This window comes from Athene cunicularia (genome assembly GCF_003259725.1).
Source record: "Athene cunicularia isolate RWA chromosome 13 unlocalized genomic scaffold, athCun1 chr13_part1, whole genome shotgun sequence".
NCBI classification, from domain to species: Eukaryota; Metazoa; Chordata; class Aves; order Strigiformes; family Strigidae; genus Athene; species Athene cunicularia.
The window spans coordinates 19,308,646-19,335,186 of NW_020799117.1; the positions used below are offsets into that span (position 1 = coordinate 19,308,646).

At 48.5% G+C, this 26,541-nt stretch overlaps 2 protein-coding genes across 5 annotated transcripts; one reads left to right on the forward strand and one right to left on the reverse strand.

The window, feature by feature from the left end:
• Nucleotides 1-494: 494 nt before the first annotated feature.
• On the reverse strand, nucleotides 495-23,678 carry ECSCR (endothelial cell surface expressed chemotaxis and apoptosis regulator). Of its 3 annotated transcripts, XM_026858432.1 has the most exons (12): nucleotides 23,294-23,678; nucleotides 21,463-21,629; nucleotides 11,291-11,326; nucleotides 10,661-10,711; nucleotides 8,669-8,782; nucleotides 8,101-8,148; nucleotides 6,179-6,226; nucleotides 5,508-5,606; nucleotides 4,145-4,243; nucleotides 3,540-3,576; nucleotides 2,081-2,180; nucleotides 495-1,528 (listed from the first exon to the last, which is right to left on the reverse strand). In XM_026858432.1, exons 2-12 carry the CDS (start codon nucleotides 21,518-21,520, stop codon nucleotides 1,520-1,522), a joined length of 699 nt encoding a protein of 232 aa, XP_026714233.1. In that variant the 5' UTR covers nucleotides 21,521-21,629; nucleotides 23,294-23,678; the 3' UTR covers nucleotides 495-1,519. The 3 variants fall into 3 exon arrangements, with proteins under 3 accessions (XP_026714233.1, XP_026714232.1, XP_026714234.1); XM_026858431.1 differs by lacking the exon at nucleotides 495-1,528 and having other exon boundaries at nucleotides 2,054-2,180; XM_026858433.1 differs by lacking the exons at nucleotides 495-1,528; nucleotides 11,291-11,326 and having other exon boundaries at nucleotides 2,054-2,180.
• SMIM33 (small integral membrane protein 33) lies at nucleotides 22,894-26,541 on the forward strand. 2 transcript variants are annotated; one of them, XM_026858435.1, is made up of 3 exons: nucleotides 22,894-23,078; nucleotides 23,685-23,965; nucleotides 24,455-26,541. In XM_026858435.1, the coding sequence occupies exon 3, from the start codon at nucleotides 24,471-24,473 to the stop codon at nucleotides 24,891-24,893; it is 423 nt and encodes a 140-aa protein (XP_026714236.1). In that variant the 5' UTR covers nucleotides 22,894-23,078; nucleotides 23,685-23,965; nucleotides 24,455-24,470; the 3' UTR covers nucleotides 24,894-26,541. The 2 variants fall into 2 exon arrangements, with proteins under 2 accessions (XP_026714236.1, XP_026714235.1); XM_026858434.1 differs by lacking the exon at nucleotides 23,685-23,965 and having other exon boundaries at nucleotides 22,898-23,078.

The window sequence follows — 26,541 nt, forward strand, 5'->3', positions numbered from 1 at the left end:
TTCTGGTAAACAGCTATCCATCCTATAAGATTACATCAGGCTAAATTATTATGTTTCATTGAACTGTGCAGGGGAATGTCTGCAGTAATACTTATTCTGAATGCTTAGCTAGGTCTTTTTTTTCCCTGGCTTCACAGTTTACCTTCAGGGTTGATGGATGTTGATGGTCATGTTAGGAGAAGGCAGTATCTCAACATGCTGCTGCCAGGTAGGTGAGGTGCTCTGGAGGTCTGTGTTGACTGTGGAACTGGTGAAGCTTGTGAGCAGGAGTCACGGTGAAGATGGGCAAAGGCAGTTGCAGAATTAGTGCTTTAGTATGTTATGCTGCTGAATAAGGCAACTGAGACCTCCAGAAATACCCAACAGCGCATTGTTTCTCTTATGGTCACATGGAGGGTGGGTATTGATGTCTTCATCATCCTAGGTCACTCAGCTTATAAGTATTTTGCTGTAGGTGGTAAAAGTGACTGGCAGCTGGGTCTGAGCCAGCTTGGGCTGTGAACCAGCTGGCTCCCAATGCAAGCACTGTGGAGGCTAATGGAGGACTGTTCTCATTATCGTGGGACTCGGGAGGCACTGGTGGTTCTTAGTATTGCCATAAAGTGGGTGCTCTGGCTGAACTGGAAGGGGCACCTGCTTTTCTGGTCTATCAGGAAGCTCTGGGAAAGTGATGGTATAGAAACTCTTCCAGCAAACTCAGGCTGCCAGACTTCAGGAGCTGAAGTAGCTCAGCATTTTGTGGCCACTCCTTTCCACACTCAGATAAAACCCTGTTTGTGCAGAGACCTTGTTCTTTACACTTAAGATGAGTCTTCTTTGAGCGTGTTGGACCTATGGGAAGATAGCAGTCTGCCTGCCTGAAGCTCACTTACTAACAATAAAGTATTTACGATGGCAGTTTGCATTTCAGCAGCACCTTTAATTCATGGCTCTCCAAATGCATTACAGACATTGATTACCATAGCCTCACAACAACCCCGTAAGGTAGGTGGCTATGATCATCCCCATCACTGTGAGGACAATGAGGGCACCAAGGATAAGGGCCTTGGAGCAGTCGGGCTGGCATTTGGCCAAGCACTTGGCCATTTACATCCCGTTAGGCCTTCAGCTTCAGATCATGCTTTTCTAATGCACAGGTTTGACTCAATATGGGGCTATACTGATTAATGAGCCTGTGGCTGGCTGGCACAGAATATAAAGGCCAGTAATCTAAGGCAGCAGTTTATTAGCAAAGTAGATGGTTCCTTGGTGCTTCTTGCTGCTGGAATAATCTGAGGATTTGAAGGCATATAAAAAATAGATATCCACCATTGAGTATGGCAGGCTGTAACTGGAGAAAGCCCTTAGACTCCAGGCAAAGAAGCTATGCGGGATGCTACTGTAAATGTACTGATCAGAAAGGGCATAATAATTTATATATAAAGTCTACCCTTGCTCTTTCTCCAAGGAAAAGGAAAAAAAAAAAACTAGAGTCACTGCTGGTTGTCACGGGTCAGTTTCAAGCTCTGTGCCCTTGGCTTCATAGCACCTGCAAAAGGAACAAAACATGGTGCATCAAGGAGCATGTTTGGGCTGACAAAAGAAGTTAAGCAGTGTGTTTCCTCAAACCCAGTCCCAGTGCTAGTTTAGCACTTCAGATTATTTGAAGTACTTGTGTGGAATGGATCTGAGAGTACTGATGGGCATGTGCTCCAACATCACCTGTGGAGCAGGGGTGTGGTAAACTTGGACTAGAGGGTGAGACTTTGACTTCACTAAGGCTATCTTATTTACCTCTTTATTTAATGACAAGCCACTCTAGCTCTGATGGCTGCCCCTAGGTGATGACATCTGTATACCTGAGGTATAGTTTGATGCCTTGAGATCAGGCAGCTTGGATAAACCTGAGATGGGCATCCAAACTTTCACCAGGCTCACTGGAACCAGATTTGGACCTTTAGGAGTTTGATGGCAGCTTTTTATTTTTATTACCTTTCTGAAGGAATAGGAGAGCAAAGAAATACCTCAAAGGCATTCTCTTATCCACTAAGAGAAATAATCCCCAGCTAGCTCTCTAAAAAGCAAGGCTTAAAAGGGAAACCTTTTCTGACGGTGGGTAACTCATGCTGTTGTTCATGTTGATGTTCTTCATGGAGATCAGAGTGATACTGTTATCCCTCTGGCTTGTGCCTGCCGAGCAGCTGTCAAGAAGAGAAGGCAGCATTAGCTACTCTGGAAAATGAAAAGAGTTCCTTTCCACACAAGTGGAGGAAAACAGGAAGGGCTGAGGCTGGCTGGTGCAGGGGACCAGGGTTGACTTGTGCTGCCCTCTGCACTGCTGTCCTTATCGAGGCCCATCCTTAGAGCCAAATTCCTCAACCTGTGTCTGAACACAGGTTCAGAGATCTCTGGAGAAACAAGCAGTGTGTTCAGACAAATTTGGATGGGCGCTGGTTTGCCTGACAGAAAGCACCATTGTCACCCTTGTCACTGCTTGCAGGCAGAATCAAGGAGCAGTTTGGATCTGGTTCTCAGTGCCTGAATGACCACCTAGCCCTGCAGACATTACCAGAACTGGAACAAAAGGAAACATTACTGTATCCCTCTGCCCTATGCCTTTATTTGTCATACAAAGGGAGCCCTGGATGTTTTTACATCCAAGCTGCTGCTCATGTATTGCCATATACTTCTTAAGAGTGAGAGTTGCAAGGGTTAGAAAGGTGGAATTCCTCTTTCTCCCTACCCTGAGGGCTGGGATTTGCACTTAGTGAAGACTGGATGATTTGGGGGATTAGGGTGCCTTGGGGGCACCGTCCTCTGCTCTGATAAATTCTGCCTCAGTGGCTTCGGATCACAGTCATTAAGGGTATTTGGGAACCACTGATGTTGATGCAAATTTGGGACCAAAATATTTAGGGACGTTGCTCCCTGTGTCCCTTGCCCCTTTCCAAAGAAGGGTTTATTACCTGATAGTAGGAAACTATCAGGTGGAAAAGAGAAGCAACATGTTTTTGTCCCTTCCAGCTCTCATTTCCTGCTGCTTTCCCACATGTGCAGCCTCTCTTCTTGGGTAGCGGTGATGGACCATGGGGTTCACATGGACCATCCTTCACTTGGTGCTTCTCTCCCAAAGGTCTCTGGATTGGGCCCCCCTTATCCTGCTCTTGCTAGATAGCAGTAATAGGTGTCTTAGAAGGTATTTTTGTGACCTGATCTCATCTCAGTGAGGCTGCTTTGAGATCCAGAAACCCAAGTTTATACCTCAAGCCTGTATGTAGGCAAAAAAAGACAAGCAAACTGCTTTTGGAAGGTGATGAGTCTTCACATGTATCAGTGCAGCTTTGAAACAAGGCCACTAAATATTGAACTTCTACCTTTGACTCGATCAGGCAGAAGATGAGTTGCTGTCATTGCTCATTTTGCTTTTTTTTTGCTGTCTCAAAAAAGTCTTGAAATGCTTCCGCCTGACAGAACCAAAGCAGCCTCTTTTCCTTGTTAAAATTAGTTCTTGAATAAAATTGTCATTTTCAATAGGATGTGAATAGTGTGAGCAGCCTTACCTCTCTGATACCATGGAGGTTCCTGGTTTCTGTTTGTCTGGAGAGAGAAGGACAGTTGGTGATGGATAGGTGAGAAAACATCACAGCTAAGCAATAAAATAAGTCATCTATGTTCAGAATTGCGTTGTACAGGGTCATGAATGAATTCTGAATGAGATTATAAACACCACGGGGAATATTTGAGAGTTGATTAGAGAAAATTCTTCAACTAATGTACATTCAGGCAGGACTGAACACTTTGCTGTTTAGTCACTAGCATCCCTTGGTCTTGCTGTAGAGCAGCCTTGCCCTCTAGTGGGCACTGCTTAGTGGGAAATGCGATTCTGAGGGAAAGCTCCGTGTCTTTTGCTGTAAGAGCTGCCCGCCTCTGGAATTCTGCACATTTAACTGCAGCAAACTTGAGACTGTTCCCTTCATCCAGATGAGTCTGGGCTGGGGCTCCGAAGAGGTGGTCACACTACATCCCTAACTGCTGCATCTGTGTTCCAGTTTGGCTTCAACCCTCCCCACTCTATAAGCTTTTCAAAATAATCTTTTAGGATTTGCCAGATCCATGTAGAAACTGATGACTGATTACAAAAAGACAGGTGACACCGGGCAAATACCTTCTGAGTCCTTTGAGTGGTTACACTTGAACCTCAGGCTGACCACGCTGACCAGAATGATCACAACCACTATCAGGATAACTATGAAGCTGATGACACCTGGGGATGGAGGAAAGAACTGTCTGTGGTGGATATAACAACATGCCTGTCCTAGGCTTCAGGGGTAGTGGAAAGACTTTTACTGTCATCAAAACTTGGGTAGGAAATCAGTATTTTAATTAAAATGAGCATGGTACATAATAGGCCGAGAAGTAAGTAGTCACTAGAGCAGATGGCTTTAGCCTCTTGTCTTTTAGCCTCAGAGGGCTTCTGATGATTATTTAGTTGGTAAGGCAGTGCCAGCGGGGCAGAAGTCAGCTGGTTACACTGGGGATTGATTGAAGTCAGTATGTCCCTACTACAGTTATCCTAAAGGTGTATAAAGTCAGGTAAATACATAGTATAGTGGGGAGAGACAAGCTAAAGACTGTGAATGATGTTATCTGTCTCATTAACCAGTGGCCAAGTGCAGATTTGATTCCAACATCTGGCCTCAGTAAATCAAATTATTCTTTGCATGGGAATCCTGTCCTGTTAAGACTGCTTCAGGACTTCGTGTGGCTTTCCTCGGAGGATATAAGCAAATGATACTTACAAAGTTAACACCTGACTTTTAAAAATGCTTCTGAAATAACACTTTTTCCTATAGTGTCATAGAAATGAGAAAATTGGTTTTTTCACTTGTCTACATGGAGGAGGGGGACAGTATCACCCAAGGCAGAGTGGGTCTCTCAAATCTACCCCATGCCTGTCTTCGAATCTGTTGCCAGGTTAAGGAATGGCATCTCTTGCTCCATCCTTCCACAGTCTGAAGGATGTGGAGGACTTGGCTGCTTCCTGCCAAGCAGGGTGCAGCTGTACAGGGGATGGCAGGCTGGGAATGAAGTCCCAGCAGGTTTGCAGGGGAAAAAAGGTGTCTAAGCTTCCAGGTGGGTAGTGTATTTATTCTAGACTCTATCAGGGAAGCAAAGGCATAGCGCAGGATCATTTGTGCCCTGGTCTTATCCAAACATGCAGCTGGGGCAAACACTGGTGCTGGGAGCAAGATCCCAAGCTCAGATGTAGCCATGATGGATGTTGAAATTGTCTGTCACTTGTATACTGGGCATGTTGGGAGTATTTATTAGGTGCTTTTTTGCCTTTTGGTGACAAGACTTTTTCTCAAGGGTTTTCCCTTGCACTCTGAAAACTCCCGGACTAGGCATGCTGAAGAAGAAAACTGTGGAGCCATCTCCAGGGAAACATCTTTGAAGCTGGGTGTCCAAAACAGTGTGGACTGTCACAACTGATCCCCCTCCTCTCCCCAGGATGCACAAGACCTTACCAAAAGCAGCCACCGTCAGTGGTGATTTCTCATCTGTTGGAGTGGGCTCAGGCAAGTAGCCAGAGGGCTTTGATGTTGGGGTGACTGGCTTTGAGGTGCCTACAAGAGGGGAAAAAAGTAGTTTTAAATGAAGTCTTTCTTCCAAGGTTGGCAAGAGGATTCCTATCAACACTAAAGGACCCAACTCTCACTTGGGCTTTGTTGAAAAGAATAATGTCGGATCATGGTCAGCCCCATCAACGTTAACAGCAAAGTGACCAAGACCTGTGTGGGAATTGGATTGCCTTGTTGTGGCCCCTTTTATCGTCTGAGAACACCCGCAGGGTTTTCTGCTGGGGCCCTAGTGATGAAGCTGAGCGTGGCAGGTGAAGGACTGATCTGGCAGTGTATCTGAGGAGGAGGCTTGTCCTGTCTTCCTCATTTTACAACCTTTTGCTATAGTGTCACCTTTTCTGCTGTGACTCACAATCACTGTTCCCAGGCTCAACAGGTTGCTTCAATGTGTTCCTTCTGTGGAGCTTTACAGGCTTTTCAAGGGCTAGGTGGGATGGCCAGCGTCGGCTGTTCACCATGCTGCCTTGAAGATAGCAGTATGGTGGCCTTGCTGTTGGCTGTGAAAAGGGCTGTAAAGCATCTAGCGATAACCATGTCTCTGAGAAAGGAGGAAGCACCTTGAGTTGCTGGTGTTGTGGTACTCTCATTTCTCTTGGGCTCTTGACCTGCATAGAGAAACGCAGAATGTGAGTCTTGTCCTTGAGTGTAATCTAGTAACCAAAAGAATTAATGGACACACTGGAGAAGAGAACAGATTCACAGTAATGCTCATGATATCTGGGAACACATTGAATTCATAATCAGGCTAAAACCTTCCCACCGAACATACTTTGTACTATTTTCCATGTCCAAATAGCAACTCAGAGAACCAAAATTCAAATACCCTCATATAAACTGTTCAGGTTCTGTAGTCCCAGATGCAGTTTTTGGGCAGGCACAGCAGTTGAATACTGGAAGAGGGAACTGGGAAGGTTACAGATTTGCTATTGCTCATAACTGTTGAGACTGTAAAAAAATGTCTGCTTGGGGAAGAAATTCTGCAGAATATGGGTGTGGATTGACTGTTCACCTTGTCCTTGGAGTTAGTGCATATGCTGTCTTGAGTTATCTAGAAATAATCAAGCTAGTTTGAATTGGGCTAACTTGTACCCATATGTAGTCTAACTGTGGCAGCACAGAGGTTTGTTTGAGCAAGGACTCCAGTTCTCAATGGGATAAACTGCCTCATATGAAGCTGTTTGGTTTGTGACAGCTGCTTCCAATGCCTGTGCAAGCAAATTTAAAGCTAACTGTTTCATTTGTACAGAGGAAAAAACCCTTTGCTGCCTTCTGGGTGTGTGTTGAGGGGCCAGATTATCTGCATTGACCTTAATGAAGAGCTACATGCCTTGTCAGAAGACTAAAAATGATACTTTAGATCATCAGAAGTAGGTCACGCAGGATCTTCTTTCCTCCATTCCCATCCCCACATTCCCATGAGCAGCATTAGCCAAAAGTATGTGCTGCCTGGAGAAGTGTGAAACAGCTCCTGGCACTCAGCAGTGGACCACGGGGCATGCAGCTGAAACTGGGGCTCCTGTCTTGCAGAAAACACCACTGTTTTGCATGTAATTTTGCCAAAATCAAGAAGAAAAAGGGGAAATGGTATGAAATAACAGATCAAACTGGTTCAGAAATGGGTAACCACATGGAGAAGAACAGTCCTGAGAAGCAGGATCTGTGCAATTTTTTTCACCAGTCATCAAACCCTTTGTTTCATTCTGAAATTGTTCTTCTAGCCACAGGTGGTGGGCAGAAGCTGTGGTTTGCTGAGCCTGGCATGGCAACCGCATTCCTGGGACATGTTGGGTTTTAAACAACAGGAGACTTCACTTTTGGAAGCATCAGCAATATTTCTATAGTCAAAGATGTATGGAGCTTTTCAGATATAAAGCAGGGTTATAATTAATAGCAATCTGCTCTTATGCAAAGGGCTCTTGGCTTAGCTGGGCATAGGCATGCTGGTTGGACATCTGTGCAGGCAGAGCTGACCACGGGTTTTTAACCTTGCTTGTGTTAGGGAAGATCTGAGAGGTACTTGGAGAGGCAAAGCAGTTTCCATCTTGACCATTGCAGATTTTTGAGGCTGAATCTGTAACGGGGAATCAGCTCAGCTGTCAGATTTCAGTCTTCCCACTCTCTTGGATGCTGCCCTTATTCTGAGAAAACTCTTACTGAATTCTCTAATTTTTGCTTACAGGGTGGGTTAAACTGTCAAAAGCAAATTATTTTTTTTTTAAAGGGTGTTAAAAGGGCTCCCTTTTCCTAAACATAGATTAGTCTTTCAACTGTTCAAGTTCATCCCATGCAGAGAATGTTAAGTGTATTTGGTCTTGTGTTTATCACTGCTTGTAAGGATAACAGACATTATTTTGGCTGTTACTGATGGTTCAACCCTAAGATAAAGACTAGTGCTTAGATAACCTGCACAATGTGAATCAAGTAAACTAATTGCCATGAAATTATCTAAACATTGTTACTCTATAGAAGGACAAAGTACCTTGAGTTGATGAAGCTGCTGTGCTTCTGCTTCCACTAGTCTTATCATCTAAATAAAGAAAACATGGGAAAGGAGAATTAACTCTTAAAGCTGATATTAATTGTGCTATGGAGAACTGTTGGGTTTCCATGGGGTAAAAAACTTTGTTTGCATGAGACTTCCCTTCCCAAGACATTGAGACTTGACAAACCAATGTCAAGATGTCCAGCTAGCAAGCTGTGCAGTCAGTTTAGAGAGTGAGCTTGGGAGAGGTCTTCTAGGGAGGCTGGGGTGACTGTAGCTCCTCCGCAAAACATTACCTGGTAAAGCATGATCTGGCCTTTCTGACAGGGCCTTGCTGTGCAGCTGCCACATCTAGGTCATGGTTGTGTCCAGCCCTGTGCTCTTGGGGAGCTGGAATGAGCTGCTCTTTTAGCAAAGACTCAGAGAGATTCAAAAGTTGCTGCTACTGAATAAGTAGCATGGCATGGACTAGCTCAGTCTTTCTGATGCCCTCAGTTGAGCTTAGATGAGGAGGGATGCGTAAACAAGTCCTGCCTGAGCAAAAATTTGAATTTTCCATGCTTACCTTGCGCAGTCAGCTCTGGCAGTTTTGTAGTGATGGAAGAGGATTTGGCTGTAGTAGCTCGACCCACAGAGGTGAGACTCAAGTTGGTTGGTAGTGTTGAGTTTACTAAAGGCTCTGTAGAGGAAGCATAGCATTAGTCCAAAGAGCTCTGCTCACCACAAGCTCGTTCCGAAACAGCCTGGAGGAGGGCATTCTATTGCAGAGTCTTCCAACTCTTTGGGAGTTATGGATAATCTGCTTGGGAAAGCATGGGCATGAGTAGACAAGGAAATAACCTTTGTCCTGCTGAGAGTCGGGGAGCTCTTGTTCTTAGACATTAGCTTTTACCTTTTTTAGTGTACAGAGATGCTGAGCTCAGGAGACACATGGAGAAAGTCTGCTTTTTTTCTGCCTTGAAAACGAAGGTATTTTTATCACTGGGCACTTTAACTGGCTCGAGCTGCCGTGTGTTTGCTTGTTATCTCAAATGCTAACTCTTACATTTCATTTCACTGAGAGTCTCTAAACACAAATAATTTTGTTCTTGCAGTGGTCTGGAGGCTCTGTCATCTTCCTCAACCTCCTGCTTAAAGCTGCATAGCAAGAACATGATCCACAGCAAGATGTGAGAAGAAAAATTTTTCAATGAGCCCTGTGCAAAGACGAGTGGATCACCAGCTTGGAATTTATAGGCAAGTTCATTGTCTAGACTTCTCTTGGCTTTCCAGCAGAAGTGAGAAAAGAGTGAAAATGTTTTAAGGTTGTGGTTTGTTTTTTTTCCCCTTTTATCTAAATGTTTCACCAAAATACTTGAATTTAGGAATACATTTATTTATTCTGCAAGGCATGAAAACAGAATCTGAGATATTTTTGAGATCTTTTTCTTTTATATTTGTGGGGTCCCTTTGAAGGTGTAGCTATTCTCACAAAGATTTTTATTTTTTTTGCTCAAACATAGCAGGAAGAGATCTGTCTCCAAAGATCCAAGTAGACTTAACAGAGGTGGATCTGGAGTTGGAGAGATCCCTTCTTGTGTATTTGGTTTTGTGTATTTTAGAATGAAACATGTAACTTTCTGCTAACACCTCCCTAAACCCACTTCCAGGGCTTCTGTGTGGCCACGTGCATGTGGTAGTGTCCTAAAGCTGGTTTTAGCAGAGAAGTGCAGAAAAAAGAGAATAAAGTAAGGGAACTTCTCAGAGATTCATATTACTTTTAAATATTTTTCTGTCCTTATGAGTGGTTGCTGTTTCCATGGAGGTAGATAACAGAGCAAAATCCCCAGCATGAATAACTAAATTAGAGCTGAGGCAGTGTTCGGTCCCTGTGCTGCCACAGACATTGTTCAGTTCATGCTTCCCCTTTTCCTCTTGGAGAAATGGGGAACCTGTTGACCTGTTGTGTGGAAGGTGCTGAGGGTGTACAAAGTACTGAAAGTTTGTAGTTATAAAAATAAATGTGGTCAGGCTTGTCAAGAGAGCAGTACTGACGGGTAGGTGTAATGCGGGGAAGTTCTCACAGTGACTTCATTGCTGTTATTTCTGTCACAGCAGCAGGAGCCAAGGGCAGCCCTGGTGTGTGGGGCACTGTGCCATGCAGCCCCGGCGGTCCTCGGTGGCGTGGCTCTGGAGCAAAGCGGCTGATGCCGGGTGGGAGGATGCAGCAACATGGGCAGCGCCCGGCCCAGATCCTCGCCGGGGCGTGGGCAGTTGCATCCTTTGTGTGCCCAGGGACTTCTCTGGCTTGTGACCTGCTGACCCTACTGCTCCCTATTCAGTTTGGTGGTTTTTCCCTGTTCTTGCTCACCTCTATGCCTTGATCCCTCTGGGGTGAACTGACTGGATCAGAAGCCCTTATACCACAAAAGCTGCTTGTTCCCCACCACTGTTCTTATCTAACCTGAAGCTGCACAGCCCCATTTATTGCCAGGTGGCCCAGCTGGACTGAAAGTCGGACCAGTTACGAGCCAGGATGCCCCTGAGCTGCACTGTTAGGTCTCCAGATAAGCATTACCTGTGGTATGGTTCTTTACTTCCGGGCTTTGTGGTGTTGTTTGGGATTGACCTGTAACACAAGCAGAGAGACATGGAGGTGATGTCTCCTACACGTGCTCCTTGTTGGCAGCATCTCCATGGGAAGGGTTGAAGGATTGTCCAGAAAGGGGTCACTGTAGCCAGTGAGAGCTGAAAGAGTGATGGGGGCAAGAGATGCTAAGGAGGGAGTTTGTCACTGGTGTGGCCATAGGGACCTGTGGGAAAGGGGCCTTGGCTCTGAGGATCCATGGAGGAGAGCACACTAACTGCTAGGGAACAGCTGGGGGAAATGGGGAGCAAAGATGAGGCAGAATCCCTCTGCTTCACTAGGGTTCCTGGAACACTGTATTGCTCCTTCCAGACAAAAAGGGGAGCCAGGCAAGATCATCCTCTGGGGCGCAGTGGCCTCAATGGCCCCTGCAGATCTAGGGGTGAATGATGATAGATGGGGCAGGCAGAGGTGGGCAACGCAGTGTCCTGGGAGGACGTGCTTCAGCAGATGGGAGTTTTATCCAGTTCCTGTTTGTGGACTCTCCATTTGCATCCCCACATGGGCATGTGGATCCACGTTCAAATAGACATATAAAGCAGCTCACAGCTCAGGAGGTACCTGTTACAGTGTGGACAGAGTTGGATGTTGTAGTACCTGCAATGAAAGAAAAAGAATATTAGTGGTGCTAATCTGTAACTGTCATTAATGCACTGGTGTTCTTGCTGTGTGGTTTGGGTTTTCCTCATCTTCTGTAGGAACGACTTTGAAATACATGATTTCCCCAAAGACATTATCAAAGAAGCAGCAGCAAACACTGAGTCCAAAACTATCAGGTTCTGAATAAATTAGTGCTGGAGTTTACTCAGCCAGGGTAAACGCCCTCATTCCCAGATGGAGCTTGAACCCTTCAGGGAGCCGTCTTCCTCTCTGACAGGGAATGTGCAAGGCCATATAAATCAGTGGGATCGTTCACTCCCCGTGACCTGTTTGCCTCCAGCTCAGTCTTGGTGGAGAAAGGCTGCTTGACCTCTATTCTAGGACTGTTTAAAGTGTTAAAGACACACACTTGATCAGGTTTGTAAAGGCTTCTAGGAGATGATGAGACTGTTTTTCTTTCCTGCCTCCTACCTCTGATCCTGCTGTCCTGTGTGTTTGCACCCTGGCTGCAGCCCTGTGCTGATGTAAGCCTGGACACAGCGAGGGGGCTGCAGCTTTGGTGCTGACTCAGAGCTGCCTTCCTGGGTAGTCCTGTGGGTCTGTGCAAGGCTTTGCTCTCCCAGGATTCTGGGTGTTACACTGAGCCACCGGTTGCTCAACTGAAAGGTATTTTTGTTTGGCATCCCTGCACCAGTCCCCCATGTTGCCTACTCTCAGGATCTCTAGTGTTTTTCTTTAAGCCCTAGCACCTGGAGTCATATGATTAGATTAGATGCCAGTTAAAAATGCTACCATTTAAAACAGGAGAAAGAAATGTCCAGTTCCCATGCCTGGGGACAAGAACTGGAAAATGCACTTTAAATGCTCAAATCAAACCCAACTGGCTTACCTTTGAAAAGGTGACTCTGAGTCTGTTGTTTTGGAAATGCACATCCTAATTGTTTTTTTTATATGGTTATTGCCGGTGATCCCGGTGCTGTCTGTAGTTAAGATTAATGAAAGAATTTACAGCTACAGAAATCAGCTGAATCTGATCCCACCAGCAATCCATCTCACCAGAGACCCATGAGCACTAAAGATTTCAGATGAAAAGGGATAGCAGTGAAGGTTGAATCCTTCCAGCATACTGTTCCCTTTCCCCTTGTACTGACACTTAGCTCGATTGCAACAGTGGTCTGTGATGAGGTGTGGTGCCTTTGCAGGATGCTGTGCCTTGTGGGGTGGCAGGAGGGGAGATCCAGTAATGCAGTGCTAGCCAGAGCAGTGCTTGTGTGCCCATTTACAGCCAGAATCTGTCATCCCTTTGTGTGAGATCCATCTCACCCGCTGCTTTACATCTCTCATGAGCCAGCCGGCAGGAGAGCTCATCTACAGGCTCTCTTTCTCACCAGAGGACCAGGCACTTCCAAAACCTTATTGCTCTGAGCTATCTCAGATCTCCACGTTATTACCTTACCTTACCTTATTTCAGATTTCTACCTTGCTCCAGCTGTGGCTAGAGGAGCCACAGCGTGCAACAGCCCATTTCTTACCAGGAGCTGTAGAGGTGATGTAGGTGATGAACTTTGTGGGAGGTACCTATGCTATATGTGTCTGAAAGAGGTCAGATGAATGCCCTGACAGTGCTGTGGTTCTGGAATGAGATCTTTAGCATCCAGTGTGTGTGGGTTATCAGGGCTTGGCTCAGAGCCCACCCCTTGGGACCATCTGGGTGTAGTGAGCTCCCGATTGATCTCATTTTTCTCACGTAACTGCATGGGAGCCGTAATTGTTTTCTTGTCTGAGGCTTTATGACAATGATCCCAGCCAAACAGGAACCAAAACAGTGTGTAAACCACAGTGAATACATAATAAAACATGATCTCTTTCCAGATAGGATTTGGCTGTGAAAATCAGACCTGACTCTTCAGATCTTTTCCATGCTTTTCTCTTCTAGCTTAGTGGGCAGCAAACTGGCAAAATCTATCTTGTTCAGTCCGTGAAAGAGGAGATATGATCAGATCTTTAATTGCATAGAGAGTAAGGGACTAATTGGTTTTCTAAACCCACTGGGAACAGGCCCAGAAAACAAGGACTTTAACTGCAACAAGGAAAAGGGAGGCTGGGCAATAGGAAACTGCCTTGACATAAGGACACTGAGTTGCTAGGAGTAATTGCGCAAGAGAATCATGGAATAACCTTCTCTGCAGGTTTCGAAGAGCAGATTAAATGAGTATCAGTCTAGTAGCATAGACAAGATTATGGATAGATGTAACATCACTTACTAAATCAGCTAATATAATGGAAAAAAAGATCTTTTAGGCACACTTTTGCCTTTCTTAAAGAGTTAGAGATGCTGCTTTTGAGGAAGAGGGGTACACCTCTTTGCAGCCCTGTTGCCTGGGATGCTGTGGGGCACTGCCTGCTCCCCAGGGGCCCAGCTAGTCAGAGAACATGTGGTGACTTGGGCTGGTTCCATTGATCCCAAGAGTTTGCCGGGTTTTCTCTTTGTCACTGGGCTTCCTCTTCTTAAACTGCTTTACAACACAATTTCTGGACATTGGTTTGCAAATGCCTTAAGATACTCTGTACATTCAGCACAAAAAATAATGTGCATCTCAGCATGGGGGCCAGTATCCTCTAGCAGCTGCCAAGCTCAATCAGCTCCTCTTTTTCCAAAATTCCCTTGCAGAAGCCATTGTCTTATTTTCTCATGGGGAGGAGTAGCTGCTTGTAACACATTTTCTTTTTTAATTTATCACAGGTGCTTTTTATTGTACATGACACATGAAAGCATCAAGAATCATTGAAGAAAGAGCTATTGTCTACGCTTAGTCTGTGTTAAAGAAAGAGGGTAATAAAGGTGCTGAGCTGGCTGCTTATTCCACCATTTTTGTTGCAGCTGAGGAGAAATCCAGGAGCTTGAACAGAGACTGCAGGGAAGGGAGGAAGCTGAGACCAAGGCAGATGGCATCGCCCTGTACTGCCATCACTGATGGGACTGTCCCATGGGTCAGCTCCAGCATCTCTGGTGCTAGGGCAAGAGGAGGAGGACCCAACCCAACACCTTCTTCCACCACAGCTCAGCCCTTCACTGAAGGTCACACCAGGGCTCATAAGGAGCTCTCCGTTTGCAAAACTAAACCTTGGAGTTATTGTAAATAAGATGAATAAGCAGTTTTTTTCTACTGCTCAGTCCCTGGAGTTCATTTGGCCAAGCAGATACTTGCCCTGGTCTGCTGCGTTTGAGCTTTGCTGTGGAGAAGTGACTGGCCTTGCTGTGAAGAGGCCAAGGGGTAGAGATCCCCTTTTGCCACTTTACTCAGGAATAAATGTCCCTGGCTTCTCTAAACACAACTGCACGTTATTTCAAAGCAGATCAGATCTGGCTCTGACTTCTGGCCACTGCTGCTTGTTGTGCCTTCCCTGCCAACTCAAATAATCAAATATTAGGTGTTTTCTTTTGGTGAAGGTGCCTAGCATCCTGGTTGAATTACATCGAAGTGGGACGGACGTGCACAACGCAGGAAGAGACTCAAGTCACCTCCTGGGGCTGGGCAGCAGGATGGGTACAAAAAAAAAATGTGCCACGCGTCGTGACTCCCTGCAGACATCCCGGGGGACTCTCGTGCAAACGGTGCTAGAAAGCATTTCCTCCGGGTGCTGCTGCCAGCACGGCCCTGCTCCCTTCCACAGAGGGCCCTGGCTGTATAAACAGCTAACAATAATAATCAGGAGGCAGCCAGCGCAGCTGTAATTGCAATAAACATCAAAGCCATTCTAATGACTCGCCATGGAGTGTAAGCACTGCCAAGATATTTGTTCCATGTTTGGGTGCAAGTGATTTATAGCCAGACTGCAGTTCTAGGTGGAGACAGGGAGCTTGCTGAGGGATTTATGATGGGAAATACAGCTTTCTACTCTTGCTATAATGGGAACCCCCTGATTACCCACCAGAGCCACAGGGCTGCAGAGGAGCACGTCGGGGCTGCAGAGGAGTGCGTCGGAGCTGCAGGTGCATTTCAGCTCTGACTCAGCACAAGCTGCTTTTTGGTTAATTTTTCCAGAGGATGAGCAGGGGAATTTTGGATTTCTGTTATTTGCATGAGTTTTTCTGTGCAGTTAGATGTGAGTGTTAGACTGAGAGCAGAGGGGTCTTTCCACGGAGCCTTCTTTCACAGTAGCTGAGATGTTCCCAGAGCCAGCAGCTCACTCTGCTCACTCCTCAGCACAAAAAGAGAAGGATTTGAAACAAAAAAAAAAAGTGAATTTTTGGTATTATTTTTGGCAATCAATTAGAGAGTGGTTTCTCCAGCTGCTGACAAGAGAGAGGCACTGCCATGTAAAAAACCCCAAACTTTACATCAGAGCTTCTGTATAGCAGCACTGCTGTAGCAGAGACCAGCGCCAGCAGTTGGAAACATTTCAGCAGGGTTTGGATGAGGTTCAAGAAGGGCTTGTGCTGTCCTGTCTGCATTGATAGAGGGATGGAGCCACAGGGGAGGATTGCTGGCACTAGTACGAAGGCATGGGGACTGGTCCTCTCCTCTCAGAACTGGTGATGGAGAGGGACTGTCTATCCCTGATGATGTGTAACCCTGGACTCGCTGGACTCTTACCCTTCCCTGGTGGTTTTGGGGGGACATGTGGTGATGCCCCCGGTAGCACATTGCATGGCAGGGAGCTGCAGAGCCCCTGGGGGCATTGTGCAGCATTGCTGTACCAACCTCGGCGTCACCCTCAGCTTGCAGGTTGCATAAACGCTTTCAGAAAAGAGACCTAGTCACCTAAAATTAGACTTTTCATATACTGCCACTTCTGTGAAATGACCCATGGCAAAAATATACTGACCACTTAACACAAGCGCAGCTGTTTCCTGGGTGAAACACAGCAGTTACTGAAGAAGCAGAAATCAACGACAACCAATTCTTAGAGCTTTCACAAGATAAAAAATCCTGTCTTAGGAAATGTGGAAAGAAGAGATCTCTGCAAAAGTCTAGGTCCTATTTTATTCAGTACCTAAAAAAGGTGTCTCTGCATTGAAGGTCTCACAGCAGAAAGGTAAGGTAGAACTCCTGTGGAGGAGAGAAAGTGTCGTTATGCAGGCTGGATAACTGACAGCCTAAATCAGGTCCCAGATCCACAGAGGTATTTAAGCCTCTAACTCCCAGATGACATGGGGGGGTTGGCAGCTCATGGCCAAGTGGTTCTGAATTGTAATGACTTGGCCAAAGTGTTATGGAAAGTTTAGAGAGCCGGGAATTAAACCCGGATCTTGTCAGTGATTAAAATTAATCTTAGTCTTCCTCTGCCCCTCCTCAAAGGCTGCACTCAGGCCTGGGCATCCTCTCTGAGCATCACGCTCTGTGCTCCTCTCTGGTGAGCTGTTCTGGAAGCAGATCTTAGCGGAAATCAGTTTAAAACCACTTGAATGTAGAAAACAAGCTGGGAGACAAACAGTGTGGGGAAACCGTACTGCACGGAGTGGGCTCTGCCCCATCACTGTGCGTGCTGAGGTCTGTTTTTTCCACAAAAAGTGGTTGCTTCTGTAAGAGGAAAGCAGTATGGCTTTTCTCCTGGCTGCACCACCACTGCTCCATGGTGTTTGGGGAGTAAACACCCATCAGGCTGTTGTGCTGTCACACTTCCAGCTGCTTACTGGTTCCAGTTTCCTCTGCAACCTGCTTGTTTTAGAGCTCTGTGTTTGCTCCTTGTCTCTGCAGTGCTGGTGACGTGGGTCCTGCCCTTCTGGCTGTGCTGCTCCTAGGGTTTGACGCTGGGTCTGGGGTTTTGGAGAAGGAAATCACTCCATGCCCAGTTCAAATGAAAGATGGGGGACCGCCTATCCAGGCTTAATAGGAGGTGGAGCCCAATGTGTGCTTTTTTTGCCTGCCTACAGGTTTTAAAAAATATTATTATTCATCAGCAGATCACAAAGCACTTTGAGGGGTAGTGTTAGCTATGCTTTGTTTTCTGTAGATGGGGAAACTGAGGCGCAGAGGAAGTGTCAGGAGTTGCAGGCTAGTTCAGCAGTGCCTCTTTCACACCTTGGTGAAGCAACCAGCCAAGGTCCTACCGTTCTACAGGCCACCTTGCAGGCGGTCCTCATCAGTTTGTATGATTTTATGCCCAGTGCTGTGTGCTCCAGCTGCTATATTCGCCTGTACGCTGCACCTCGGGGCAGGCGCCCTGTGACAGCGTTGCCATCCCCTGCGGCACCACAGCCAACGTTGGGGCTCAGCGGTAAGTGCCTTCCAGATACAACTTGCTTCCCCCAAGTTCATGGAGGCTCTTTACTACCATTTTCAAGCTTATTCATGAATTTATTATTCTTTCCAGTAATTCCAAGAATTCCAGTATTTTCCAGTAATTCCAAGAATTCCCATATTTTATCTGAGTGTTGCTGGTACCAGCCAGGCTGTGCAGTGTTTGTGAACCACCCTGCAGGAATGTGATCTGCTTGGGATTGGTTCAGCTCCCGCCTAGTGACCCAGGAGACAAGGTGTGTAAGGGGCTGGTGCCAAAGGAATTTGTTATAATTCCTATTCTTTCCACTTTCTTTTCTGGCTTGAACCCCAGGGGAGCAGCTGAAGGATGTCCCTGCCTGGTTGCAGTCATTTCAGAGCACCAGTGCTGGGGAGGCACCGTGCCGCTGTTGCCTGAAGTGCTGAGTCTTGCAGAAGCAGCAGCCAAAGAGCAGGTAAAGCATCTTGGCCTGACAAGCTTCATTCTGAGTCCAGATTTCAGGTGCGTGACCCTGGTGATGTCACTTAGGTTTTATTCCCAGTTTTCAAAGCACTTTATGGAAGAGATACTTCTATTATCCCTATTTCATATCTGGGGAAAACAAGGCACAGGAGTGTTATGTGGCTGTGATAAGTGGCAGACACAAAGCCCAGTGGCCCTGTGTCCTCACCCGATGCATTGTCAGCTGTGATGTGCTTCTCCCTCATTTCTAATCCACTAATCCCAGTGTGACTCCAGGATTTTTATCTACTCCAGTCACTTCTAGCTAACGCATGAGAGGAGCTTATTGAATTGTATGTCTGGAGCTGCTTACCAAGGGCTGTGCTGCCCTCGGGAGCCTGCAGGGGCTGTGATTGTGCCTGATGGTGGTGGGAAAGGTAGGGGAGACCCACCTTGGGTTTCCTCCTTTGCCAAGAACTGGTGATGCCTGTCCCCAGGGGCTGTCCCCAGTGCCAGAAAGGTTTGCCCAGCTCACTCCAGAGGGTGAGTGGACATGCTCCACACCTCCACAGCCCCCTCTTCCACACTGCTGCAACAAAGAGCTCCACCTGAGCTCCCTCTGCCCCCCAGAGTGGCAAGCCATTAGCTTTGCTCCTGTACTGCAGCATCCCTGTCCTGTCACTGTGTCCTGGATCAGCAACCTTGGCCTTAGGGAACTGGGTCCCAAGCCAGTGGTTTCTCACCACCAAGAGGTATGAAGATTCTTCCTAACCTGTGAAATCCAACTGCTAGTAAGACAGCACCATTTAACTGCATCCCTGGTGTTTTACCAGGTTTGTACAAAATTTCACCAGCTACCAGCATTAGGGGCAAAGCTTCCTTAATACTTTTATATCTTCAAACACCCCTGCAGCCAGAGATACTAGAAGGACTTTGCTTCTTTCTGCTGTGCTGTGATGATTCAGCTGAAAGGTAAAACCAGGCCCCCCCAGCCCATTAATCTACAAAGAAACTCCGAATGGGCAGTTCCTCCTCGTTGAGGCTGTGTCATGCTGAGAGGGGAGGGCTCCTCTGGGCAGGGAGGTAACAAGACCTGCTAGCCAAGGCTTGGCAGTGATGTTTTTTGTAAGGCACAGATCTCCCTTTTCCAGCCTGAGGCTTAAGCCCAGCCTTGGCTTTCCCAGCAGGAGCGTTCCCGGTGTTGGGTTATCAGCACCGTCCCCTCCAAGGACACCTGTTGTTGACTCACCTATTGTAAATGGGACATAATTCCTGGAAACCATCTCCAGCCACTTCGGTCAGAATTGCAGAGTGATCTGCAGGGTTTCGTGTTACTAGAAGGGAGCAGTTTGTTTTGTGAACAAACATTTCTCCTAACCACCTCCTGCTTTCTCTTCCTTGTTCATCGTCAGGGTTGTGCTGGCCTCTTCTTTAGGGCTTTCGGAGGCACTGGATGCCCTGGTTTAAGGATGCAAGTACTGTATCTGGAAGGTGTTCTGGTAGCTGAATGTCTGTCCTCTAGCTGCACCCCATGATTTTGGTTGTATCAAAAATATATATCAACATATAAAAATGTTTTTGATATGCCATGCTTCTCATGGCATTATCCATCCACTGGCAGTGGCACAGATAAGGAGACCAGTGGATGGAGCAACAGTGGGAAAATCCTGCTGGGTTCTCATCAGCTTCAGTGAGAAATTTTTCAGTGGAAATCTTTTGTCTGGAAAATGGCTGCCCATTGTAATGGAAATGGTTCATAGGAAGAGGTTTGTTTGGACAAATTTTCTGTTAAGTGTTTCTGGGGGAGGAAATATTCCAACCTTCCCACTTCAGCAATTTCAAAATAACAGTATTTGAACCTCCCTTTAGAAATAAATGTGTGACCTTAGAGGTTTAAATTAAGAAACAATGAATTCCTTAATAAATTAATAAACTTGCACACAATAAAGAGAAAAAAAGACAAAGGCCTGTGTGGAAACAGGCAGGTATTAGTTCCCAGCCAACGCAAATTCTGCCTCTCCTGCAGGGTTACCTCTATCCCTCAGGTGCAGGGAGACCTCTGAGCTTTTCTGTCTTGTTCAAGAGCCCCGTAATTTCCTTCTCCAACTGCCTGTGTGTCGGGAAACCAGCGGCATCACTGGCCCCATCCCTGCCCCTTTGGCTAAACCTGAGCAGAAACTTTCTCCCCCTGAGTACTACCCCATCTCAGTGACTTTGTTATGAAATTAAAAAAGCCATTTCAAGACTGTTGGATAAATGCGGAAGAGTGAAGCTGCATAGATGACAAGGGGGAAGGCCGGGGGTTTTGATGGAAGCTGGAGGGGCACGAGTGCAGCAGCGGATGCGCCCTGCGCATCAGCAGCACCGTTATCACTGCCCACAGGTGCGCATCTCGTGGGAGCGGGCCCTGCCCTACTGTTTGGAGCAGCCTGCAGAGGATGAAGTGGTGTGCTCGGGACCCGTGAAAACCATGCCAAGTAGTTTTAAGAGGAACAAAAACATTCTGGGCAGGCGTTAGGGAGCATCACAGTATGACCAAGGGGTCTCAAAGCCTTTGGTCTGATACCAGGCACAGTTCACCCCTCTGCTGAAGCCAGCAGTATCGCCCCTAATGAAGAGAGGAGTTTTCCAATCTGTGTGTTCTCAGAATTTCACAGCTATTAACTGAATTGGTTTCTATATTCTCTGCCTTTTAAAAATCTCATTATTGCCAGCACAGTGGCTGTAACACATAGGTAACTTCTATGGCTTAATGCTAAAAACTTTGGGCTGGAGACATTTATTTTAAGGTGTTGTCTATTAGAAGCAGCAATGATGTTGTTTCTATATTCCTTTGAATGCTTTTCAGGTCCTAGCTACTACAGCTGTCAGCAACACAAGAAGTGCTTGATGATGTAGGAAAAAACAACCTGTCACCCTTTAGAGCAGGAAACCAGTTCCTTCGTCCCACACTGTGACTCATGTGGGATGAAGTTAAAGCAGAATTATCAGAAAGGAGCAGAATTATTACAATAAGTATGAGGCATGTTCTGCATGAGTCTTGCACATGGTCTTTCTATTGGTGTCAATGAGAGGAAAAATTAAAATCAGCCAAAGAAAAAACACCTTTAAGGAAAATAATGTCCTGTACATTTAAATGTTTTATCTTTATGCTTATTTGACAAAAGTCACTGCAAAATCCCTCAGCATCGCAACTCTCAGCAGAAACACTCCTTCTGTTGACCAGGAAACAAATCCTTTTATTCCAGTGCCATCAAATAAACCCTGTAAACCTGGTATGACCACATTTTTCCCAGCAACCTGACTCCTGCCACCCCTGAATTTTTAGACTGAGCTTTCTGATGGCAGCTCCTACAGGTTCGAATGTCTGGCTGGTTCCCTTTGGTGCCCCCGATGAAGCTGGACTCCCCAAATCCCCCCACCCAGCACCGCTTCACCCTCCCCAGGGTGTGAGCAGAGCATCTCACCTTGGCACAGCGCGCAGCCCAACAGCCAGAGGAGTGGATGGACGGACAGAGCCAGCATCTTCTCGGTGGCTTGTGGCTCTGCAGCCCCACTGAGGCTCTGTCCATCCCGAGAGGGACAGGAGGGTGAGGAGCGATTTGCCTGCCTGGGCTGACTCTCACAGAGCTTCCTGTTAAAGAATAGAAGGAAACGGGCTGAATCCACAGGGGAACTTTGTTTTTTAGCCCATTATGGCTGGAGAGGATGTGAGACATCGCTTACCGACGGCAAAGGAAACCTCGCCATCAATTTGTTGGGGTATTCGGCTCTCACAGCGGGGGAGAGCAGAATCACAGTGGGCCTGCCCTGCTTTGGGCCTCAGTAGCTGCTTGATGGTGCTTGGTTGTTTTGGGAGGTGCTTTGTCTGTGGTGAGGATGCTCATCCCAGACCCAATCTGCTCTGCATCAGCCGTGAGGGCTGCAGGCTGCACTGGTCCTTCCTGGGCCAGGAGCTACCGGAGGAGCCGGTCCTCCCCTCCCAACTGAGAGAGGATTTCTTAACATCTCCAGAAGTGATTTGGAAATATTTACTCCTTGTAGGGCTGGGTTAACTCAGCAGCTGGTGCTGCCCCATGCCCTGCGCCTCCCTGTGCAGTTCCAGCAAGTCTGGGCACCCGGAGGTGCTGGGTTTGGGATGCTGGCTTTGGGGTGCTGGTTTTCAGGTAACAGCAGCATCCTTCTTCACAGGACAAACAGCACACAGCAGCCTTTGACTTACCCTGACCCCAGTTCCTTGACAAGGGGAGGGACTGGAAAATTGGGCTGGTTCTGCCCGCAACCCAGCCCAAGGGGTTTGGGGCATTTTGTTTCTTGGCCCTGACCTTGTGATGGACTTGTCTATGCACATCCTGTCTGCCTGTCTCTCTGTCCTCTGCTGTCATAGTTTGAACTTCAGAGGTAACAAATTGCCCCGTGTTGGATGTGAATGGGTGTTTAGTGGGAGGAGAAGGGTCTTAGTGTCCCCACATGGGAACAGCTGCTGTGTCCCTCTGTCTCGGAGGGTCTGTGTGGGTATTCAGGATGGATATCTACAGGATTGTGTCTCCTGGCTCGGTGGCCTGGTCCAGCCCCCTCCCACAGCCCCCTGGAAAGCTGCAGAGCCATGACCAAGGGCAATGGGGCTGCTCCATCTCTGCATGGAGCACATCCAGGGGGTGTCTTAGGCTGCTGGCAAGGTGCTTGCTTTCAGGAGACGGCAGCAGGAACGGAGGGAGCGATGTCCTGTGCGCTGCACAGCTCCTTGCATTTCAGCGGGTCTCTCCAATCGCCTCCAAAAAGCCCAGCAAACCACCAGGCCCAAAGCAGCCAGCATCCCACAGCCGCCTTTGCTTTCACAAAGCCTCTGTTAGCAGCCTCCCCCATCATTTTTTCTCTCTATCGCACAGATGTCATGCTCAGAGATTACGCTTATAGATTAAGGTTTTACTGAATCCTGAAATGAGTGCAAATTCCCAGAAGCAACCAGATCTCTTTGGGTTCAGCTGGATGGGGGAAGAGGCATTTCCCACCCCGTCCTCCCCATGTGCAGGAAAGACGGAGCCCAAATGCACACCCCAGCTTGTCTGCTGAGAACCTCCAGGTAAGAGCAGTAGGTTTTTTGGACAGAAAGATGGGGAGACATGTTTTGTAATGGCTAAAACTCCAGAGGATCCACCTTTTCTGCTCTGAGGTGTGCACAGGGTCAGTCCGTGGCAAAGGGTCTGACCACACGGCATCCCCAGACCAGGGGCAGGGGTGAATGCTGCCGGACTTGAGAGCATCCCTGTGCGAGAGGGGACCTGTGCGAGCACTGACCTGGCCCAGGGTCCAGAGCTTTGCCGTGGGCTCACACCGCTGCTGGCCACAGCAGTGCTGGCAGATGGTCCTTCTGCAGCAGTGGGACCCCCCTGCAGAGAAAATCAGCACTGGCGCTGCATCACCTCTTGGGACAAGGGTCCTTCCAGCCCGCAGCCTTGTGTGGGTGCACTTTGCTGGGCTGTGCAAAGAGTTCCCATGCAGAAGGGTGATTTTTAACACCCGTTTCTTAACCGCATTAAATTTTAACAGCGAGTCAGTGGAAGGAGGGAGGTTTCCTGCAGTTAGGCATCCGGAGGCTGCGTGAGTGCCGTCGAAAGGGTGGTAGGTCCTTTTCCCCCAGACAAAAGGGCGCTTGTCTTGCAGCGGGCGAGAGGAGGGTTTTTTCCAGCGAGGGTGCGTGATAGCGAGGGAGGGGGCGGTGGCGCTGATGTGGCACGGGGTAAGTGAAGGAGCACCTCTCCTGCCCGAGGGATGAGCGGGCACTTCCTCCTCTGCCCCGGGGAGTCCCGGCGGGGCGTGCGGGGCCGAGGCGTGACGTGGCAGCCGCTGAGGTAACTCTGGCTGCTCCTACACTGGAGAACCATCCTGGAGGTTTTCCTGCTGGTCCTGCCTTGAGCTTCCCAGCCTCGCCGCTGGAGATGATGATTCCCACGCAGCCGGGACGCCGAGGTACCCCTGCGGGGCTGGGGAGGGCTGTCCCCCCGCTGCCCCCTGCTCCCACCCGGGGTGCCTTGTGGTGTGCTTTGGTGGGGTTGGGTCTCCCAGGGAGGGCCTGGTGGGGTTTGGATTTGGATTAGCAGCGTGGGGCTGGGGTTGAAGAGGGGAGGGTGAGGGGTTCCTCCCCGGGGGCTCCCTGTTCCCATCCCTGGCTGCAGCCGGGGAGTGAGGTGCAGTGGGAAGACCCTCACGCCGAATGTGTCCAGGACAAGGGGCTGCAGGGCACCACCTCCCTGGCTGAATGCATCCAGGGCACCAGCCCTACAACCCCAGCTACAACCACCAAAATTCATCCTGTGCTGGGAGCACTTAGGAGATGGTCCCACTCCCCGGCAGCTGCATGTGCAGGCAGAAGCTGCTGACGCAAGGGCAGGAGATAAGGACATCGGACAGTCTCTGCTTGGTGGTCACCCCTTCCCACCCCGTGTTTCTCTGTCCCAGGTCAGCCTGCTCAGCCATGAACGCCTCTGTGCCTGGCAGCCAGCTGAGACAGCCTGAGCCCCAGGATCCAGCTGCCTTCACTCCCATCTCTGTTGTCAGGAGCGTGACAAAGAAATCTGATGCTCTGCCCACGATCTCCATGATTGTTGTCATCTTTGTCCTCTTGGCCATATTCATCATTGTCGTGGTGCACTACGGCCCCCACCTCCGCACTGTCCAGATCACCCTTTACCATGAGCCCATGCCGCAGGACCTGAACGATGGGGTGCACCTCATGGACTGGAAGAAGCTGGGCTCCCAGAAGAAGCTGCCTGCCCAGCCCTGCCTGCGGGAGCTGGGTGGTGTGGACGCGGCTGGCATGAGCTGCCAGTGCTCATGCAAGCATCAGCTTCCCCGTGGGAGTGCTGAGCCCAATGTCATCGAGATCACATACCTGTGACAAGGCTGTGGGCCACCTGGGCAGGACTCCAGGGACAATATCCCGCTGGAAAGATAGTGACTGGGATGTTAGCTTAGCCTGAGACTCACCAGTTCCCACACGTGGAGGTTTTAGCCCCCTGGGATTGTGTCTCTTCCCAGGTGGGCTTGGGTAGAAGGTTGTGTCACTGCAGTGACCCATCATTAGCCCCCAGAGGTCCATCCCAGGTGCACCACTGTCCCCAGGCAAGAGCTGGGTCCCCAGCCCAGGCACTGGGGCTGGGTCAGCCTACGTGGGACAGCATTAGCATTTCTTTTATTTTGTCTCGCCCTGGTTTTACCTGTCCCACACTGTCTGGGAGTGCCCAGGAGAGCTGTCTTGGTCCTTGCCCCAGCTGCAGAGCTCTGGGCGTATGCTCAACCCCTTAGCAGGAGCTGGACGTTACATCATCTGGAATTGCTTTCCAGATTAAAGGTGTCTCCACATGCATAGTGTCCTCATTATGCCATTTCTATGGCACAGAAAAGCCTCCAGCCCCTTTTCCTCCATGTCACAGCCCCTTTCTCTCCGTTGGAGGGCCATAACGCTGTCCTCCCTCCTGCCAGCCCTGGCCCTGTGCTCAGCCTGTCCTGCAAGCAGGCAGAGGAGAGGAGGCAGCACCTGAACCCGTGTAGGTCTTTCAGTGGTGGAGCCAGCAGCACAGGACATGTCCAGTGCCCCAGTGCAGGTGGGTGAGAGAAGAGAGGTGACATGGCAGAGGCAGGAGAGGTCATAATGGCACATCAGCCACCCCTTGCGGTTGGCTGAACATCTCAAGGTGTTGGCACTGGAGAAATGCATGCATCTGGGCAGAGCCTGCAGCGTCCCCATGCACAATGGCAGGGGTGGGGAGACCTGCGGTCATCTTCACTGCAGTCATCTTCACTGTCCCCATCTCTGTCTGTGGTCCCTGTGCCAAGAGAAGCTCTGCTCGGGGACCTGGGTACTTGGGTGATCCCAGTGCTGGAAGCAGCAGGGGATGTCCCAGCTGAGGAGGGAGCGATGGTGAGGTTGGCGTGGCCAGCCCCGTTGGGATGGACGCTGATGTGGATCGGTCACCCTGGGCAAGCTTGTTGAGGTGGCACAGAGGGAGCAGATGGAGGGGTAAACCATCATCCTCAACCCCATAAGGCTCCTGGTGGGAGCAGGCTGTGGTGACCTGCTCAGCCCTGGGAGTCTTTCTGCTGCCAGAAATGCTGGCCACCTCTTTGAAGAAGAAATTGGTCTCAGTTTCTCCTCACTTGGTGGAAGCTGAATATCAAAGCCGGTCTTCAGTGCGTGGGCTCGGAGGACAGTCACTGGAGGAGCACAGCCTCTGGGATCACCCTCAAGGATTTATTCTGCTGGATAGTCCCAGGAGTCAAAACACAGTTCCTGCCTCACCCCTCCACATCCCAGAACAGGAAAGCCAGATCTGTGTCCATCCTAAGCTGCATCCCTGGCACGGATCCCTCTGTGCACTGTTGGACAAGAAAAGGATCCTTCACCTGTTCCTCCGGGCACTGGAGGTATTTCTGACATGGCAGAGGTTCCAGCATCCTTTGTCTCACTTATTTCCAGCTTCTTTTCTCACTTACTTACTTTAAAGCTAAGTAGTGGTTGGACTTGCTGGAAAATTTTGGTCTTTACA